General features: G+C 42.9%; 1 protein-coding gene across 4 annotated transcripts in view; it reads left to right on the forward strand.

Moving 5' to 3' along the window:
* The window catches only part of NTRK1 (neurotrophic receptor tyrosine kinase 1), a 143026-nt gene that overhangs the window by 49971 nt on the left and 72257 nt on the right, over positions 1 to 20798 (forward strand). For all 4 annotated transcript variants that reach the window (XM_069951318.1, XM_069951316.1, XM_069951315.1 and 1 more), the window contains exons 2-3: positions 3663 to 3737; positions 7889 to 7960. In XM_069951318.1, coding sequence (XP_069807419.1) covers positions 3703 to 3737; positions 7889 to 7960 — 107 coding nt within the window. In that variant the 5' untranslated portion in view covers positions 3663 to 3702. The remainder of the gene's footprint in view (positions 1 to 3662; positions 3738 to 7888; positions 7961 to 20798) is intronic.

Genomic DNA, 20798 nt, shown 5'->3' on the forward strand with positions numbered 1-20798 from the left:
CCGTTTTTCCATTGAATTTCATTATATAAAAAAAAACAAACAGATCAAATAATGGAATTCAATGGGCGCCAACCTGGCAGATGAGCGTTCACTTCCCCCTCGTTCTCTGGTCACTGCTTGTGCTATTACATGCACAGACAGCGAGCGGGAAAGAGCGGGGGGGGGGGGGGGGGGCTGCAGGGAACTGCAGGAGGGGCTGCCTGGATAATTTGTACATCATTTGGGTGGCCTATTGAAGAGAACAGCGGTCTGCTGCCGCCACTCCTATTGTGGCCAGCAGACCATTACACCAAACAATCGTCTGGAATGGCTGGTATTCGGCCATGTACGTCCGATAATCATTAGGTGTAATAGGGCCCCTAGGGTGCTTTATTAAATCGTTAACAGTGTCACCTAGGCGGGGCTTCACTGCAGGTGAGCCCCGTCTCCTAGGTGGGGATGGTGGGGAGAACTGCACATAAAGTAAAAGGTATCAAGCATCCAGGCTACTGTGTAAACTCATCATTATCGTATGCACATCCCCTGTTTATACAGGACATTGTACAGCCAATAATGATGATTTTATCAGCTGAAGAAAAGTTGCATGGAGCTAACAAAGGGTCAGCAGATCACTGCCCTTTTACATGGGCCGATTATTGGGAATGTGCAATTCTACAAACATTCATTCACCTTTGGTTTCATATACAACATTTCTGACTGCTTTAACACAGACCACTTAAATTTATCCCTACTCTTCCTATCCATGCTCAGTTGCATGGATAACTTGTTGCAGCCTCTTTTACTAGGCCATTATCCACAAGTAGGATAGTCCTTACAAAGTTTCAGTAAAAATAAATGTATTGTTTTTTTAATCTACCATTATCTACCAAGTACTTTCTTATCAACACAATAAGCATAAAGTCACTTAACCCAATGCAGCCTGGTCTTGTCCTCTCCAGGATCCCTCACGTGGTGGAAAGATACTCTGCACATGTGCCAAGGTATTGAGATTTCTTACATCTTTTGCAATAGCACACAAACTTCCCTTAATTACGGCCACACAGCAGGGCCTGGGAGGAATTTCCCAGCATCATCACTACTACTAATTGGTAATGAGAAACACAAATGCAAACCTGGACCACAAGTTACCAGAATGTAATACATACACATGCTCTAGGATAATAGCAGCAAGCACAGGAACCAAGAAATTACAAGCCCAATTAACAAAGAGAAATAGTGAGAACATATTGATAAAGGGTTGCACATGGAGTCTTTATAGGCTTACATGAAGAAATGCTTAAGAAATACTTAATACAGGGGTATTACCATTTAAGCTAACTTATGTGAGATCATGCGGTGTCCAGCCAATGAACCCCTCCCTTGCAATCTCCAGAATTGGGGCCTGACTTGTTTGTATTAATGGAGCGATGGGTCACAGCTGCCCCTATTTGTACTCTGCTACCTCCAGCTGTTGTGCTGCCTTATGGTGATCGACCGGTCACTTGTCAGTCTCTGTGCACACAGAGAAAAAGTGGAAGAATTCCGCGGCGGAGTTCTCCACCACAGAACGCCGCCAGCCTCCCTGTTATATTGACAGTCTATGGGAGGCTCGCTCGCCTCCTCTCTCCGTGCTGAAGAATTGTTAATTCTTCAGCGCAGAGAGAGGAGACGCGCGAGCCTCCTATAGACTGTCATTATGACAGGGACGCTGGCGGCATTCTCTGTTGCGGAATTCCGCCACTTTTGCACTGTGTGCACGTAGCCTTTGGTGGTAACGAGGGACGCCACTGCTCTGGTGGTTGGTCGAGAAATAGCTCAGCCAGATGGTAAAGTGTTGTGGTGCCAGTGCCAGGTGGGCACATAGGTATGGGAGCACACCTGCTTTTAGTTTGGAGTGGCAAGCTATACCCTTTCCCATGTGGTCGGTGATCTGCCAGGCTGTGAAGGGGTCCCTTGGGTACTTATCACGGTGGTCCAGAGTGGAGTTGTAACCCACCCGGATTATTGGTACCGCCACCCACAGAAAGGGCCCAAGGATGTGGTATCTACTGTGTAGGTGCTTGAGAAATAACCAGTCCCGTTAGCATAAATAAATCTTCTTTACTATACAAATACTTTGTACAATAGCTGATAGCGGACTGTAGACTTGACAAGACAGGAGCTGTACTGAGGATCTATAGAGTAGTAGCGCTGAGAGTAGTTGAGAGGAGTCTGTGCTGAGAGTCCAGAACAGTGAAGAAGAGTTTGTACTGCAGCTTCAAAGTGTGTCTTGAGAATCCCACCCAAGTAGTAATGTGGTCTGCCGGGACTTTTAGAAGAAGAAGTACAATACTGAAGACTTGAAAATAGATGTTTCATTTTGCCCATGTTGCGACCTTTGTCGTTATACCACCTTTTTCCCCACTAATGTCGAGTGACCCGTCCTATGAGGGGGACACTAGCCGCAGACCTCGTTACCTGGGTTAAGCAGAGTTGCCAAGATTTCCTGGTTACACCCGTGCTGCGAGATACATAGGCTTCTAGCAACTTTGCTCTATCCAGATCAGTTCCTCTGTTATAGGATACCGTCCTGCACCTTTAGACTTGTTATCGGTGTGGGTCAGGGTTTCTCTGACTTATGCTCTCCCTTGAGTAGCTTAACACTGCATAGAGTGTAAAAGTGCTACTTTCAAGAAACTGGTGTCTGGATCTCCCATGTGCATCTGCTCTACACAGGAACCTGACTAAGACTACTCAGTGTAGCTCTGGAGTGGGGACCTGGCAAAACAACCAAACCAAAACTACTGACTAAAGTCGGTGTATGCTTCCTCTTCCCATGTGACAACCTCCTACAGGTGGTGTAATATCCCCTGTGAGTGGTGGAGAAGAAAAGAATAGAAGAAAGGCGCTCAGAGATAGGTAGAGAAGAGAAGGTCCTCATTGGTGTACAGATCACAATAAACAATAACCCTTTGGTTACCTGCAGTCATGCAAAACATAATTATAGTTACATACAATAGTGACATCTTGCTTCATTACCACAGTTTACTGTGGTGTAACAATAAGGGTGTAACAATAGGGTGTAACAATAAGCAAAACCCGTGGTGAGACACCACTCAGCAGCTCCATAGACATGCATTGATCTCACATGTATGCTTTGAATAGGGGGTGGCTTTAAAGAAGACCTGCCAGCGTAGTGTTAAATGGTCACTACTAAACCTAGTACAACTATTCAAGAATAAGATTTCTATGAATTTCAAAAATTCTTAATTTAAGGGTACAAACATACGCAGCAGATACGCAGCAGATTTGGTGGTGCAGATTTGATGTTGTGTTCAGTTATTTAGATCTAATCTGCTGCGTATTTGCTGCGTATCGCAGCAGTAAATACACAGCGTATATGCGTGTGTGTTTGTACCCTTAACCACCTCTGTATCTGACTGCAGGGTTTCCTGATTTAAAACTGACCAGAATGTAAGTGCAAAATATTTAGTGAGGACATCTTTCTAACTCCATTAAAGATACTAATTATTGTCAGTGAGAATGCAGAGGTCAAACAGAGGCAGAGAACTTTGCCCAGTGAAGCATTGTAATATAATGACCCAATCTATGTATCTTTAGTGACATTGTAAAGCAGACATTGGAGTCTCTTGTTCCTCAGGGAATCCTTACTTCATGATTGACATTTGTGTTCTATTTAACAGTGTGATCGAGAACCAGAAGGACTTGTTGAACCTAACTCAGATGGACATGAAGAACTTCAGAGAGCTGAAAAATCTGTGAGTACTTGACTCTGTGCACTGTCTTGAACTTGTCTTTGGGTGGGGAGACATTAATTCTCCTTGTCATCGTGTTCATTGGTGTCATAAGGGGAAAGTAAGACAAATGATTCAGGAAATGTGAGGAGAAAAGACGTGACCTTGAGCCTGGGGTGGAATGAAACAAGCATAATTAGGGCCAGAACTGAGAAAAACTTTTCTCCAACTTCCCTTGTTTCCTTAAACTGATGTGGGACAGCCCTGAAGGCCCACATTTCATTATTAAATAGTCCTACATTACTTAATAGAAACATAAAATATTGCTATTATTTTCCTTTTTATTTCCATTTCAGGATAGATACATGTGTATCCCAGACAGAATTACTTTCACTTACTAAAGCTTTACTAAGTTCCAAGCTTCTACTACTCTTTCAGTAAAGTAATATTTTCTGACACTGTTTCTGCCCTCCCCCCATGTTTTTGTGTTAAGCATCTTACGCTTCCCTCCCGAACCTTATTTAGTCCTTTAAATATGTTAAAGGACTAAATAAGATTCAGAAGGGGAAGATTTTTTAGAAAAAAAACTGATCACAAGAACAAGAGGACAGAGTTGGAGATTAGTTGGGGGAAAGATCAGAAGCAACGTGAGAAAATTTAACTTTACTGAAAGAGTAAAGTAGTAGTCAAAGTCGACAGCTGCATCTGAACACTTATTGCAGCCCTAACCTGGTGTCTAGTGGGTGGATTCCCCCCCCCCCCCCGCAACGTGATGGCGGAGGGGCGATCCCTACTTCCGGCACCGGCCGGGGTCTGCACCTTAATGGCACTGATCCCGGCTCGGCAATCTATTGCTCCCGGCTGCAGCAGACGAAAGCAATCAAGTGCCGATCTCATTGCATAGATCTCAATGAGAGATCAGTGTGTATATAAGTGTAAATTTTTTTTTTAATTTTTATTTAAAAAAAACCCCTCCCCTAATAAAAGTTTGAATCACCCCCCTTTTCCCATGGTATAAATAAAAATAAATAAATAAGTAAACATGTTTGGTATTGCCATGTTGGTAATCGCCCAAACTATTAAATTATTTCATTCCTGATCTCGCACCGCAAACGGCGTAAGCGCAAAACAATCCCAAAGTGCAAAATTGTGCATTTTTGGTAGCATCTAATACAGATAAATTGTAATAAAAAGCGATCAAAAAGTTGCATATGCGCAATCAAGGTACCAATAGAAAGTACAGATCATGGTGCAAAAAAATGACACCTCACACACCCCCATAGACCAAAGGATAAAAGCGCTATAAGCATGGGAATAGAGCGATTTTAACCCTTTGAGTACCGGACCCAAAATTACCCAGTGGGCAAATTTTGATCTTTGCTCTTTTCCCTCCACTCCTTCTAAGAGCTCTAGCACTTTCAGTTTTTTATCTACAAGGCCATGTAATGGCTTGTTTGTTACAGGAATAGTTGTGTTTTGTAATGGCGCCTTTCATTTTACCATAACATGTATGACGGAATCCCAAATATATTATTTATGAATATATAAATAGGTGAAATCGTAAAAAAGAATGCAATATGGTAACGTTTGGGGGGTTCCTGTGTCTACGTAATGCACTATATGGTAAAAGTGACATGATACTATTACTCTATAGGTCAGTCCGAACACAACCATATGCAGGTTTACACAGATTCTCTAATGTTATATATGTTTTTTTAATGAAATCGTTTTTTTTGGCAATTAATTATGAATAAAATGGGCCTATTGTGATGCTTATAACAGTTTTTATTTTTTCACCTACGGGGCTGTATGGAGTGTCATTTTTTCTGCCATGATCTCTAGTTTTTACTAATACCATATTTGTGAAGATCGGACGTTTTGATCACTTTTTATTAATTTTTTTTATATGTAATGTAACATAAAATCGGTAATCCGTGCACTTTTTTCCCTCTTTTCGTCTACACTGTTCACCATTCGCAATGACGCTTGTTATATTTTAATAGATCGGACAATTACGCACGCTATGGTATATTATATGTTTATTTATTTATTTTTATATGTTTTATGTATATAATTGGAAAGGGGGGGATTTAAACTTTTATTGGGGGAGGGGTTTTGGGGTAGTGTGTTAGGGTCCATTTACACAGAAAGATTATCTGACAGATTATCTGACAAAGATTTGAAGCCAAAGCCAGGAATGGATTTAAAAAGAGGAGGAATCTCAGGCTTTCCTTTATGACCTGATCTCTGTTTATAGTCTGTTTTTGGCTTTTAACTTCAAATCTTTGGCAGATAATCTGTCAGATAATCTTTCTGTGTAAATGGACCCTTAGTGATTTTAACTTTTTTTTTTCTTAATACATTTTGAGTCCCTTTGGGGGACTTGTACATTGATTACTCTCTTTTTATACACTGATCATTGCTATGCCATGACCAGAGTGCCGATCGGACCGCACAGAGGAAGGAGAGAGACATCCGGCGGTCCGTTTTAACAATCGGGACTCCCGCAGTCACACTGCGGGGGTCCCGATCGGTAAGTGACAGGGGACTCCCCCTGTCACTTACACTTAAACGCCACGGCGTGTCATTAACGGTGAGGTGCTGGCTGCTGACTGCTGATTGCGCAGAGCGCGCTTCATAGCTCAGTACGTACCGGTACGTCCAGGGTCGTCTGGGCACAGACTTCCAGGATGTACCGGCACATCCTAGGTCCTCTAGGGGTTAAGGAACATATATTTGTTAAAAATGATTTGAATTTTTTAAAAGCCATCAAATAAAATAAAAGTTATACATGTTACAAATAATTGTAATCGTAACGACTTGAGGAATATATATAACAAGACAGTTTTACCCCAGGGCGAATGGGGTAAAAACAAAAAAAAAAAACAAATAAAAAAAATTGGTTATTTTTTTTCAATCTCACCACACATTGAATTTTTTTCTGGTTACAGTGTACTTTATGCAAAATACAGCCTGTCGTTGCAAAGTACAATTAGTGTCGCAAAAAATAAGGGCCCATGTGGGTTTCTAATTGAAAAAATGCAAGTGCTATGGCCTTTTAAGCACAAGGAGGAAAAAAACGAAAACGCAAAAATTGAAATTGGCCCAGTCCTCTAAGGGTTAATATCTTTTTGTAGGTGAGGTCTTCAAACCTGGACACAGTATTCCAGTCTCACTAGAGCTCTGTACAGCAGGATCCTACTACTGTACTGGTTAAATCTTTAGCTATTATTCAATACTTAGACAAAAGATTCCCCAAGTGCACCATTTTACATATGGAAGCTTTACACTGTGGTTTTCATTGTTTTGACCACTTATTAACAATTGTAAACCTAAATCAGTTTCTATATTACTGACACCTCTGTGAATATCAACCCTATTGGGCACTTCTGTTTCAATGACAAACATGCAAATCTTGGCTACCAAAGCTTCTCCTGTTTTACATACAAACATATCGAAAGGACAGGACCCAGAACCGACCCTTGTGGCCACCAAGTGTAATCTGTTTATAGTCTCTGTTCAGAATACATTATTGTAACCGTTCCAAATACTTTATATTTATTTAGAGTGTTAAAGATGTCATATTTTGTATATTTAGTAAAGCCATTACAATATGGCGCTGAACTTCTAAACACTAGAGATGAGCGAACCGGGTTCGGGTTCGAGTCGATCCGAACCCGAACGTTTGGTATTTGATTAGCTGGGGCTGCTGAACTTGGATAAAGCTCTAAGTTTGTCTGGAAAACATGGATACAGCCAATGACTATATCCATGTTTTCCACATAGCCTTAGGGCTTTATCCAAGTTTAGCAGCCACCGCTAATAAAATGCTGAACGCTCGGGTTTGGATCGACTCAAACATGCTCAAGGTTCGCTCATCTCTACTAAGCACGTAGAAATGTTTACATTCCTGAAAGCTTACATACTGTAAATAAACACTAGTGGTATGCAAGTAACTCTTTTTGTACCTTGGAATTTGGAACAGACAGTCGCTTTTGGGGTGCATCTATTTCAATAGTGCCCTGATTTGTTATAGTGCCTCCTCCTAGCCCCAGTACTATTACTCATTGGGAAGACTAATTGGGTTAAGCTACAAAACCATATACAGCACATAAACTGTTTTTAAGACTCAAAATTTCTGATAATGTATGCTTCTATGTCTTTTCTCAATGCAGGACCATTTCTAACACTGGGCTGAAGTATATTTCTGAAGATGCTTTTCACATGAACCCTCGAATGACTCACATGTAAGTGAATATTGTATATTGTGTGTATACATTTTATAAGGCATTTGTGTCTTCCAAACATAGAATGATACAATGGCCTCTGACAATGTTTTTCTTTCTCTACATGATTTAAAGGGTAATTATCACTTCGGGACTGCTGCAGAATACACTGGAAAAATTCTGCCAGTGGGCCATGAGCGTGGTATGAACTCTCAAAAGAGCTGTTGACTGCGATGTAATACACTTAAAATGCATTCTATGACACTTGCTTGAATTCCACCCTTCGCCTGCAACAAAGGAAGTCTGCATACCTGCAGTGTATCCTGCCACAGTCCCGAAGTGATAGGTACACTTTCAACAGCCAAAAACTATACATCTCTTATGCTCTATGCTAACTACTGGTATCCAATGATGGAGGGAGTGTCCGCTTCCAGTCAAGTTCACCAAATCCTGCTTCCTCGCAGACCAGCTTGATAGGGATGGGCTGATTGGTAATGTAAACGATTGCCAATCTGCTAGATCAGCGCTCCTTCCTGTCTTCCTGGCTTCTCTCCGCAGCTGCCGGGAAAACTGCAAAGCCAGTCTCTGAAGTGGCAGGCCGCTTAGCCAATCACTGGCCACAGCAGTCCAGTCCAGGGCAGTGATTGGTTGAGCAGCTTTTATTATTATACTTTATTATTTTCTTTACAAAGTCATCAGCCATTAGCATTATTACACATAGTGATGCATGGTCGGCGGCCATTGATTTTAGGTCAGCACCAAAAGACACGATCAGCTGATGATCGTTGCCATCAGCTGATCGATGTCTTTATTACACAGAAAGATAATCTGCTGAATCTGCCTGATTCGGCAGATTATCGTGCCATTAAATAGGGCCCTAACACAGTCTAAATTCCAAACCAGAAGAGACCGAGACAAGGAGAACTTACAAACCTTATTCAGATGTTTGCCATGGACAGATTTGGATCCAGGACCCCAGAACTGTGAAGCAACAGTGCAAACCACTATATTCATTGCCCATAAGATACGTTAAAACTTAAATTTTATTTTTGTATTTAAATCTAGTACTTTTAAAAGTAATAACTTCGATGTGCTGTGCATGGCTTATTCGGTGTACAGTCTTTGATCAGCTTAACCCACTAACATTTGTGCTTGAGCTGTGCTATACAGTTTAGCCCATCGATACATGTGAGGACAAATGTCCAAGTATTCCTGTTCTTCCCAGTGGCTAAAATGTAACTTTTAATTATTAGAATATAAAACAAGAAAAGTTATTGGACTATATACAAGTGAATGAGTGCTCAGACTGTGATTTTAAAAGGACGCTGAGGTTAAGCAGTAGTAGTCAAAGGCTAATTATCTAGTTTTGTAGTGTGGACACTGACCGTAGAATGTTTGTGAGATAGGAGAAAGCCTGGCCGAGGGTGCTAAGCTAGTGAACTACTGTTCAAGTGGACATTACCAGACTGTCAGCGATAAAGCTCAAGACACGCTGCAATGCCGACCCCTCTCACAGTTTCCTTTTTCACTCGCAGCAATAGGATGCAATGGGTCATGGCTGAGGCATGGACACATTTTAATTGTTTCTTGGAGGTCTATCATCATAGGGACAGTATATGGCGAATAAAACAGCTAGATAAGATGTGCGTATTGACAAGTCACATTCCTCGACTATCGAGCATAGCTAGAGGAGATACCCAGCACAGAGACAGATAGCATACTGATCCGTTGCACCCTATTGCTGCGAATGACCGTCACAGGAAACTGTGAGAGGAGTTGGGATTGCAGCGTGTCTTGAGCTTTATCGCTGACAGTCCAGTAATATCTACTTGAAATAGAACAGTAGTTCACTAGCTTAGCACCCTCGACCTAGCTTGCTCCTATTTGGCCTCCTAGCTCACAAACATTCTACGGTCAGTGTCCTCACTACAAAACTAGCTAATTAGCCTTTGACTACTCCTACTTAACCTCAAATTAAAAGTTACATTTTAGCATCTGGAAAGAAAAGGCATTCTTGGACATTTATCCTCCCATGTACAATGGTAACAATAAGTGCCTCCCAGATAAGACTTGGATCTACTGTATCAGATACAGTTTAGCCCAGGCACATCTTCACACACCTTGCCTGGATACTGTCACTGTTCCCATGATATAAGCAGCGGAATGCGGCTCTAATACACAACTAGGACCCTGCTTGCTGGGATTAGAGGTAACTCAGATCCCAGCAGCTTAACCCTTAAGATATCTATAGCCATAGCTGCATCTAAGTGATGTGAGAGAAGGAGACTTTATAGACTGTGTAAGGCCAGGTTCACACTACGTAAAAACAATGGCCGTATTTCATAACAACGGCTGTAGTTGTAGTGGGAACCTAGCCTAACAGTGTATAGCCTTCGTAATATGGAACCCATAGGAGTGAACCTTTCCCAAGAGAGATCTTGCAGTTGAAAGCAATATTAGTAAAATCATTTTTAAGACCTCCACATACCCATTTTTCCATATGACTTCCTATCAATGATGATTTCCTAGAGAGCTCTCAGAGGATTTGTGCTTCGTTAGGCTGATTTTACCTCACCATTAATGATATGGCTTATTGAGCACTTGTTTTGTTGTTCTGTAAAGTTATTAAGTGTTCTCCTGGAGCGTTCCTAATTGCAGGAGAGCGCTGCTGGCACACTTTGTGCCACTAATGGAGTTCTCACCGATGAGGTGATTTGAATAAGTAATCAAATAAAATAAAGGCCCTTTATTTTTTAAAGTTTGATGGGAATATGTTTTTCATAGGTAAGCACTTTTACATCCCTTGGCACCATTGATCCTTCAGTGAATTTACCAGATCTTTCCTGGTATAGATGGAACTCTTTTCCATCATGGGTTTAAATAGGGACGACACAGCATACATACTTATAGTTCATACAAAATACAAATATTTCGTAATTTCTTCTATTATGTTGTTTTTAAAACCTACTTTTAAATACATTTTAAGAAGTTAATGAATTAATAGATAAAAGTCTTCCATTTAGAATCCTTATTGATTGGCCAGAGCAAAGTGGCACCAAGAATAGGGTATTTCTCTCTGGAAGTCCAGACATGTCATACATGGACATGGACACAAACAGGTCACTGATTGAATGAGAACAGTCATACTTTATGTAGGAGAATCTGTTCCCCCCACAGATAGCTACTGTAGTTACTGGGGTCTATGTCTGCCAACCTTCATTTAAGCCTTCATGTAAGCCTTCATTTCCTATGCAAATGGAAAGTGGTATTTGATTGACAGATATTAAACAACCAACTGATGGATTCATTTTTATTGTGCCATTTATACAATATTTTAGACCCTAATGATGCAATATGCTCCAAAACATGATACCACAATTCACAAACGTTGGGCTCAATTTCAGTAAAATAAGTTAAGGAAAATATGTTAGGAACTCCCGTGAATATGGAAGTGTTTAGTTTTAGTATATTTAGTTTAGTATTATTCAGTATTTTTTAAGTTTAGTATTATTTTTGAATTAAGCTGCCTCTACAAATCAATATAAAGCTTAAACATCTGGTTTCCTAAGGGCATGCTACATGGAAAAAGAAGACCTTTTGGACTTTGATGGAAATTGTATGGCTCGAACAAGGACTCATTACATATGGGGAGACAAGTTTGAATGAAGGCTTAATACTACAAGTCATTTCCAAGGGAGGCCATCAAATTAAACACTCTCTTAAAATCTTTACAACCCTTTCATTTATGAATCATCACGTCAATTGCAAATGACAAAACATAAACACTCATAAACAAAACCAACGTCAACTATCTCAAGGGCCTGTCCCTGTAAAAAGGGGGAGATAAAGGTTCCTGATGATTTACAAAGGTCCATCATCTGTGGCTCATTATAACCTATGTTTAGATCTTGCAGTTGTTATTTTTTATTTGTGTTTTTGCCTTCTTTGTGTGCATCATTGTTTTGCTTTGTTTGGGTTTTCAGTTCCCGTTTGCAATGTTTTTGGCTGCAGGCCACTAAACAGAGGACCTGGGGTCAAAGCAGCTCTGTATTGAAGATGTCATGGTCCTCTCTTCCTACATATACAACACATTGTCATTTCTTCATATTTAATTTGCTTAGATATTGTCCACATTGGAAAATCAAAGGTCTTTCCAAAAGACAAACTCTGAGAAAACCAAAACTGATTTGGAGCAGACTTTTGTTTCACTCATCTGATATGTATACTAGCCCTCTTCTTTGATACGGGACTTCCTCTGCGACACACTCAAGATATCTTTTGTTAGTCATCAGGAAAAGGAACTAGTCATCTTCAAGTTAAACTACTATGTTTTTCCTGTATATTCAGATGCAACAGAAATGCGAAAAATGGTTTATGGACATATGGTTACTATTAGCAATTGAAAACATAAGTACTAGGAAAGGTATTATAGCAAGGTATAAACCAAAGCAAAGTCAGCATGTAGACAGGCAGTACCAGGTAATGGTATACAGTACCAAATGGGTAGTACAGAAAAGTATTCAGCTGAGTAAAGGATTTATTACCAGTGTTCTAATACAGCCAGGTACTTGGTACAGTTGATTACCCCCTTAACGGCTTCCACACCTAGATATTGCATTCCCCTCACTTGTCTCCCCTCACAGATCACGCTTGCTTTTCGTAGGCAAAACTCACCTAAAATGAACCCATTAACCCATGATGGTCCATTAACACCAATAACTCTACATCTAGATTTCCCCCCAGGCACAGCGGGTAACCTATTTCTGCCATTTCTTGAACACAAGCCTCTCAGATTTTACCATGTAATTTCCTCCTCCTCCTCCCTCCTCACTTATAAAGCTTTGGTTCCTGAAACTGCTCTCTCCTCCAGCACCACTCTGCACTACCTTCAGCTTAAACATTTTTGTAACTCTGTCAAACAGAAAGGAAACCTTCTTATATCTCTCACTTCTCTTGAAACATTATGTGTCACATCTGAACCACCTCAACACATTGTTTCCTTAATACATAATCTGCTCTTATATGAGACAAAGGAGGGTAAATTATCATTCTAAGTGTGAGTGTGAACCCAATAAAAAATATGCTTATAGTGATTGGGAGAAGTCATTTAACTTTTGCCTTATATGCTCGATTTCATGCAAAGCCCAGAAAACTAGTTTTAAGTTTTCAAGGTGGTACAGAGTCCTGGCACTCTAAGGGCCCTATTCCACGGGCCGAGCAACGATGTTAACAAGCGCCGATCTGCTAGATCGGCGCTCGTTTACTGGGCCTATTCCATGGCCCCGATGATCATTTAGCGAGGGCTGCAGGGACATAGTTACCAATGTCCTTGCAGCCCTTGCAACATACATTACCTAGCAGGGCTTCTCCTGCGCTCCGTCTTCCTCGCCCGGGACCCGTGGCGCAGCATCAGCTTTGGTGTGGCCTGACTGAGCTGTCAGACCGCTCAGCCAATCACTGGCCACGGCGGTCCCGGCCTGTGATTGGCTGAGCATTTTGACAGCTCAGTCAGGCTGCTTCAGAGTTGATGCTGCGCGCGGGACTCGGGGAGGAAGACGGAGCGCAGGAGAAGCCCTGCTAGGTAATGTATGTATTACACAGTAGCAATGTGCGGGTGGCGAACAACGATTTTAGGTTTGAACCTAAAGGAACGATCAGCAGATGACACAATCATCGGCTGATCGTTCTCTCTATTCTACCGAGCGATAATCGGCAGTACCGGGCCAATTCGGCCGATTATCGCTCCCGTGGAATAGGCCCCTTACATAAGCTTTATCCTACTGTGTCAGATGTTTTCTGGAGATGCGAGCAGAAAAGGGCTACTATGTGTGGTTGGGTTGCAGGATGACACAGCAGTCCTTTTATTGCTAATGCTTCCAGGCCAAATTAACCGACAGAAAAAATGTTTGCGCTTCTTACAAGTAGCCCCACATACAGTACGGGTATGTGCACGCTACGGAACATGCATGGAGGATTCCGCCATGCGACCTGTCCCAGAGACAGACATGTCAATTCTTTAGATGGACAGCGGAACTTGCCGGCAAATATCATTGAGTCTATGGAAGGGGCGGGACTTCAAGCGGAGGCGATGAATGGAGATCTGATCGATTTGGGTTTCAGATTATACATACGGTTCCAAATATGTTCTGTTATAGAGTTTATATGAATAAATACATTTCACGTCTGGGAAAGTAGAACAATAAAGTAATATTATGAAAACATAAACACCATGTTCACAGGCTACATCTCTACTGAGTACTGCACTAAGTATTCAACTTTAGTTCCTTTCATCTCATGATGTAAAACAAAGGGCTTCTGTGAGGCAGATCTTCTGCCAAGCAAAATGTTATTGTAGCTATCGAATCCATCATAGAAGAGGAGTTTCAATATTTTACTATCATCAATCAATGGGATCTCCCATCCTAAAAAGAAAAATACTGTCTTTTTATTATCAAAGTCAGCAGCAAAAGACCACCTGGTCCATCTAGTCCTCCCTTATATTATTTCCCTCCTTATTATCTTAGGATAGATATATGTTTAACCCAGGCAATATAAATTCAGATATGGTTACTGCTTTGTTTGTTATCTGCTACTCTCTCAGTTCATTAATATTTTCTCATGTTGCTCCTAACCTTTCCAATTATCCTCAGATTGTGTAATCTTGTTTTTGTGATCAGTTTTTGTTATTAAAACTAGAGATGAGCGAACCGGGTTCGAGTCGATCCGAACCCGAACGTTCGGCATTTGATTAGCAGTGGCTGCTGAACTTGGATAAAGCTCTAAGGTTGACTGGAAAACGTGGATGCAGCCAATGACTATATCCATGTTTTCCACATAGCCTTAGGGCTTTATCCAAGTTCAGCAGCCATCGCTAATAAAATACCGAAGGTTCGGCCAAGATTCAGCAGGTCTGGTGACACCCTTGCATCACAGGCTGCCAAAGAACTACTATTCCCAGCATCCCTCACAGCCCTTCCTACAGGCCCCCTCCGCATAGCCCCTGCTCATGGCCCTCTCTGTCCCTGTATGTTTGCATAGTAAATATAAATGGTTGCGGTCTACCAATGGATAAGGTCTGCCAAAGGCAGAAAGAAGGCATAGAGCACGGTTTTGGAGCCCGGCATGGGACACAGTCCACATACCATCCCACAGCCGTGACGTCATTGGTGGACTGGGTTTGAGATTCCATTCCAGAGCAAACCTAGCCTATTGCAGAGAACAGAAGACACGTGATCCCCAACTCCGATGGGAGGGGGAAATCAAGGAGCGTCTCAGAGTAGAATGGCTTCAGCCCCTTTTTTCGTTTTGGGGGGGAAAGTGACATATAAAAGCATGGAAATGGCGCAAAAGCCTTTCTTACACAATATAAGAAAGCTGACAAACTGGCATTGTACAATTTAATGGCCAAATAACAATTTTCTGTGGAATACCCCTTTAACATAGCTTAAGGTAATGATCATAATGATCACAATTTAATTTAATTCCTCCAACTACTGTGTTTTTTTTAATATGTGTATTGGTATTAAGTTAGTATTTAAAGGAGAGAAGTTTATAAAATACTCTATATTCTATATTTAAAAAGTCTCATATTTGTGTAGATGGGACATATTGATCACTTTTTAAATTTTTTTTTTTTTATCTACAAATTATAATAAAAAATTAGAAACTTTTTGTTTAGGCCATTCACCATGCGGGAACAATATTGTTTCATTTTAATAGATGGAACAATTACTCAGATTACGATGTGTAATATGTTTATTTATTTTATTATTTTATGTGTTTTATTTATACAATGGGAAAGGGGGTGTTTTCAAATTTTATTGGGGGAGGTGCTATGTCATGTTTTTTTAAACTTTTTAAATTAACTACCTCCGGCAGTCATTTAGAACAGTCGGAACCCCCGCAGTCACACTGCACGGGGCATCAGCAGTAGGAATGTATATAGCAGTTTGGCTGACGTGAAGTTTGACTGTTGTTTGGAGTAACTTTTGACATGTCAGCATACTGATCGCACCAGATCTCACTCCTGAGACCGACTGTGATTTTGAGACAATCTGACTGTATTATAGCCTATAGAGCATGGATAAGTAGCTCTTTAAGATTTCAAAATGGCTTGAAATATTACTCTTAAAAGCATAAAACTGAAACATACTATCATTGAACAAAATAGGATCAGTTCAAAATTAATAAATAAATAAATGAAAACGTGAAATCAATAAAAAAAAATCAGGTTTTTAAATATTTTTATTAAAGTGATTTTATTTAATATTTAAAATACCATCCAGTTAAAAGGCACAAGAATATAAAAAAATTATTAATTCCTAGGAAGTCTATATAAAAAATAAGATGCACAAGTAATGATTCCTCCTCCTCCTCCTCCTCCTCCTCCTTCTACTACTACTACTTATTATTATTATTAGTGTTATAATGTTAGTTATGTTACAAAAAATATTTATCACTGCCATTGTAAGAATAAATGATAAAAATTGAAGTGTCTACTGATGACGTCACATTTGTCTTTTTCTAGTTAACTGCTGTCATATCTTCGAAGTTATTTTTCCAGGTGTTACGTCTCATCTTAGGTTCGAGAGTAATAAGTGACAGTGAAAAGTGATTCCAGTCAGATGTCTTGTTTCAAAAAATCAATGCTTACAGCAAAATACAATCTCTCAGCAGCTGGGTACAGCGGGGATGCAGTGTGGGGACTGACAGTGAGCGCTCATTTTTACTCCCCTGTGGACAATCATTGACCTGACAAGAGCTGAAATGTATCCCTCCTCACCACCCCTCACCACCCAGGGCTGTGTAAAAATGGAGGCAGATGCAATGTTATTAAAAGCTCTTTAGATTTATCGTCTTGTAGCTGAAAGCAGGTAAAATATTAAGTATAAAAATTAAATAAAAAATATATATATATATATAAGAAATAGATTCAGAGACCAGCAGGTTTCTTAGGTAGTAGTTAATGGGGAACTGTGGTGATTTTTTTTTTCTTTCATATCAACTGGTGTCAGAAAGTTATACAGATTTGTCTATTTACAAATCAAAAGGCTTCCAGTACTCATCAGTTGATGTATGTCCTCCAAGAAGTGGTGTATTCTTTCCAGTCAGACACAGTGATCTCTGCTACCGCCTCTGTCCATGTCAGGAACTGTCCAGAAAAGGAGAAGTTTTCTATGCTCCGGACAGTTCCTGTAACAGAGAGAGGTGGCAGCACTGTGTCAGACTGGAAAGAATAAACCACTTCCTGCAGGACATACAGCAGCTGATAAGTACTGTAAGACTTTTTTTTTAATAGATGTAAATTACAAACCTAAATAACTTTCTGACACTAGTTGTTTTAAAAAAAAAAATTACCTTTAAAGTTCCCCTTTAGTGATGTTAAATGTACCGTATAATCCTTTGGACTGCAAACTACAGAGCCACAGGAACTTCATGTGGCACCATGGGTACCTGATGTGACAATATGTTAAAAATGCTTGTCAAATTTGGTTGCGTGTATATTATTAGGAAGATTTTTTTATGAGACTTTTTATTAAACTTTTTTGTTTTAATAATGAACAGAGAATAAAAGAAGAGTGCCTATTCTGTAAGATTGTACAGTGCGTGAGATATTGCTGAATCAGCCAGGAAATGCTGCTGACCTGAAGCAAGCTGTGGTATAAGGCATGTAGTACACACCAGAATCATTCAACGATGCTGGTTACAACTATGGATAGATGAGCCTGGGAGGTGTCATCTCCTAGCAGGTTAGAAAGGAGTGGGGCCTTTGGCACTAAGCCGGCATAGATCAAATAACATTTATACTGGCTCCTGCATCCCTTTATAAAAAGTCACAATTTATAAACCTTGCATAAATGTTAAATTATAATTAAAAGTGAGTACCTTTAAAGAGCATTCGTAAGGCGTGCACTGAAGACAAAAGTTGTACGTTTTGAAGCAATCTACACAGTTGTGCAAAAAGGCATTTTGTTATAAAATACGAGCAGGGCAGTTATTTAATCTATGCAGATATATATATATATATATATATATATATATATATATATATATATATATATTTATTTATGTGACAATTAGCTGATTGCAAAGTGTTTTCATTGCTGGAGCCCCTGGTGATCAGATGTAATCAATAAGTGATCATCTGCCGAATCAGGCCTATTTAGGCCGATATCGCTCTGAGTAATAAAGACAACGATCAGCCATTGAGCCGATCATATCTTTCAACATGTTTAAAAATCATCATCTGTCACTATGGACAGGGCCGCCATCAGAAATTTCGGGGCCCCATACAGCCGAAGTGTCTGGGCCCCCCCTTAACAAAAAAAAACATGGGACATATTTTTGACTGATGTCTTTGAAGAAACTGGGGGCTGTGGGATAATTCTGGAAAGCTGGGTCTCTTTGGATACATCCCACGCCAGCCAAGTTCCGTGCACTATTAATTAAAATAAAAACAATGGAACCCAAGGGCCTGGGCACAATTTAAAAGTGGGGTCCCAAGTGCTTAGACATTAAACCACTACACAGTCATAGTTAAATAAAGAAGGTGGTCCGAGAGGAGTGTTGCTGGGGTCTTAAAAGATCAGGAGCACAAACCCCCTACACATGGCCACAAAATATGTCTACGCATTGGTACCAAATAATACTGCTGGGATGTGGGGTCAGACAGGGTGCAGGGATGCGGGGGCAGACAGGGTGCAGGGATGCGGGGGCAGACAGGGTGCAGGGATGCGGGGGCAGACAGGGTGCAGGGATGCGGGGGCAGACAGGGTGCAGGGATCAGGGATGAGGGGGCAGACAGGGTGCAGGGATCAGGGATGAGGGGGCAGACAGGGTGCAGGGATGCGGGGGCAGACAGGGTGCAGGGATGCGGGGGCAGACAGGGTGCAGGGATGCGGGGGCAGACAGGGTGCAGGGATCAGGGATGCGGGGGCAGACAGGGTGCAGGGATCAGGGATGAGGGGGCAGACAGGGTGCAGGGATGCGGGGGCAGACAGGGTGCAGGGATGCGGGGGCAGACAGGGTGCAGGGATCAGGGATGAGGGGGCAGACAGGGTGCAGGGATCAGGGATGTGGGGGCAGACAGGGAGCAGGGATCAGGGATGGGGGGGCAGACAGGGTGCAGGGATCAGGGATGTGGGGGCAGACAGGGTGCAGGGATGCGGGGGCAGACAGGGTGCAGGGATGCGGGGGCAGACAGGGTGCAGGGATCAGGGATGAGGGGGCAGACAGGGTGCAGGGATCAGGGATGTGGGGGCAGACAGGGTGCAGGGATGCGGGGGCAGACAGGGTGCAGGGATGCGGGGGCAGACAGGGTGCAGGGATCAGGGATGAGGGGGCAGACAGGGTGCAGGGATCAGGGATGTGGGGGCAGACAGGGTGCAGGGATGCGGGGGCAGACAGGGTGCAGGGATGCGGGGGCAGACAGGGTGCAGGGATCAGGGATGTGGGGGCTGACAAGGTGCAATATACCCCAGCACACATCATCCCCCCCAGCACACATCATCCCCCCCAGCACACATCATCCCCCCCAGCACACATCATCCCCCCCAGCACACATCATCCCCCCCAGCACACATCATCCCCCCCAGCACACATCATCCCCCCAGCACACATCATCCCCCCCAGCACACATCATCCCCCCCAGCACACATCATCCCCCCCAGCACACATCATCCCCCCAGCACACATCATCCCCCCCAGCACACATCATCCCCCCAGCACACATCATCCCCCCCAGCACACATCATCCCCCCCCAGCACACATCATCCCCCCCAGCACACATCATCCCCCCAGCACACATCATCCCCCCAGCACACATCATCCCCCCCAGCACACATCCCCCCCCAGCACACATCCCCCCCAGCACACATCCCCCCCAGCACACATCATCCCCCCAGCACACATCATCCCCCCCAGCACACATCCCCCCCAGCACACATCCCCCCCCAGCACACATCATCCCCCCCAGCACACATCATCCCCCCCAGCACACATCATCCCCCCAGCACACATCATCCCCCCAGCACACATCATCCCCCCCAGCACACATCCCCCCCCAGCACACATCCCCCCCCAGCACACATCCCCCCCCAGCACACATCATCCCCCCCAGCACACATCATCCCCCCCAGCACACATGATTACACACACATCTACACTTACTTGCTGGGAAGCTCCAGGACCCACGTGCTTCCTGTTTTCCTCCTGCTCCTCACACAGCGGCTCCGGCCCCTCCCCCTTCTCCTCCGAGGGGCCCGGGGGAGTGAGGAAGAGGAAGGGCCCGGGGGAGTGAGGAAGAGGAAGGGCCCGGGGGAGTGAGGAGGAGGCCCTGTGTCTTCCTGCCTGTGCGGTACAGCTGTCAGGCTTACACACAGGTAGGCTGGGCTGCCGGGCCCCCCTGGATGCTAGTTTTAGCCCGGGCCCCTGACAGCTGTACCGCCAATACTGCCCTGATGGCGGCCCTGACTATGGAGCATCATAGAGGGGCGGGAATTACTTCCACTGGGGGCAGGCCGGCCTCCAGTGCTTCACCCATGGCCCCTTGGTGTATATTTGTTGTGCAGGGCCAGCTGGGTTTACTAAGAGGTATCTGCCTCTTAGTAAATCCAGCTGGGAGACAGGGCCGAATTTAAGACCTCTGTACGAGTCTTCATAAACGTCCCCATGTGTCTATTTAAGTCCACAGTATGATGGCATTTGGTGTATAGCACAGGGTGTAACAATGGGCGTTGTGGATCTGCTGTGCCACCACTAGCGATGACGTAAGCCGCACCAGGAAGTGAAGTCTAAGGGGCTGCTGGTCTTCACTAGTGGGCTTGCTGCAGCAGGCGACCCCCAGGTCGCTACCCCTGG

Source organism: Dendropsophus ebraccatus, chromosome 13 (genome assembly GCF_027789765.1).
Source record: "Dendropsophus ebraccatus isolate aDenEbr1 chromosome 13, aDenEbr1.pat, whole genome shotgun sequence".
Classification (NCBI taxonomy): Eukaryota; Metazoa; Chordata; class Amphibia; order Anura; family Hylidae; genus Dendropsophus; species Dendropsophus ebraccatus.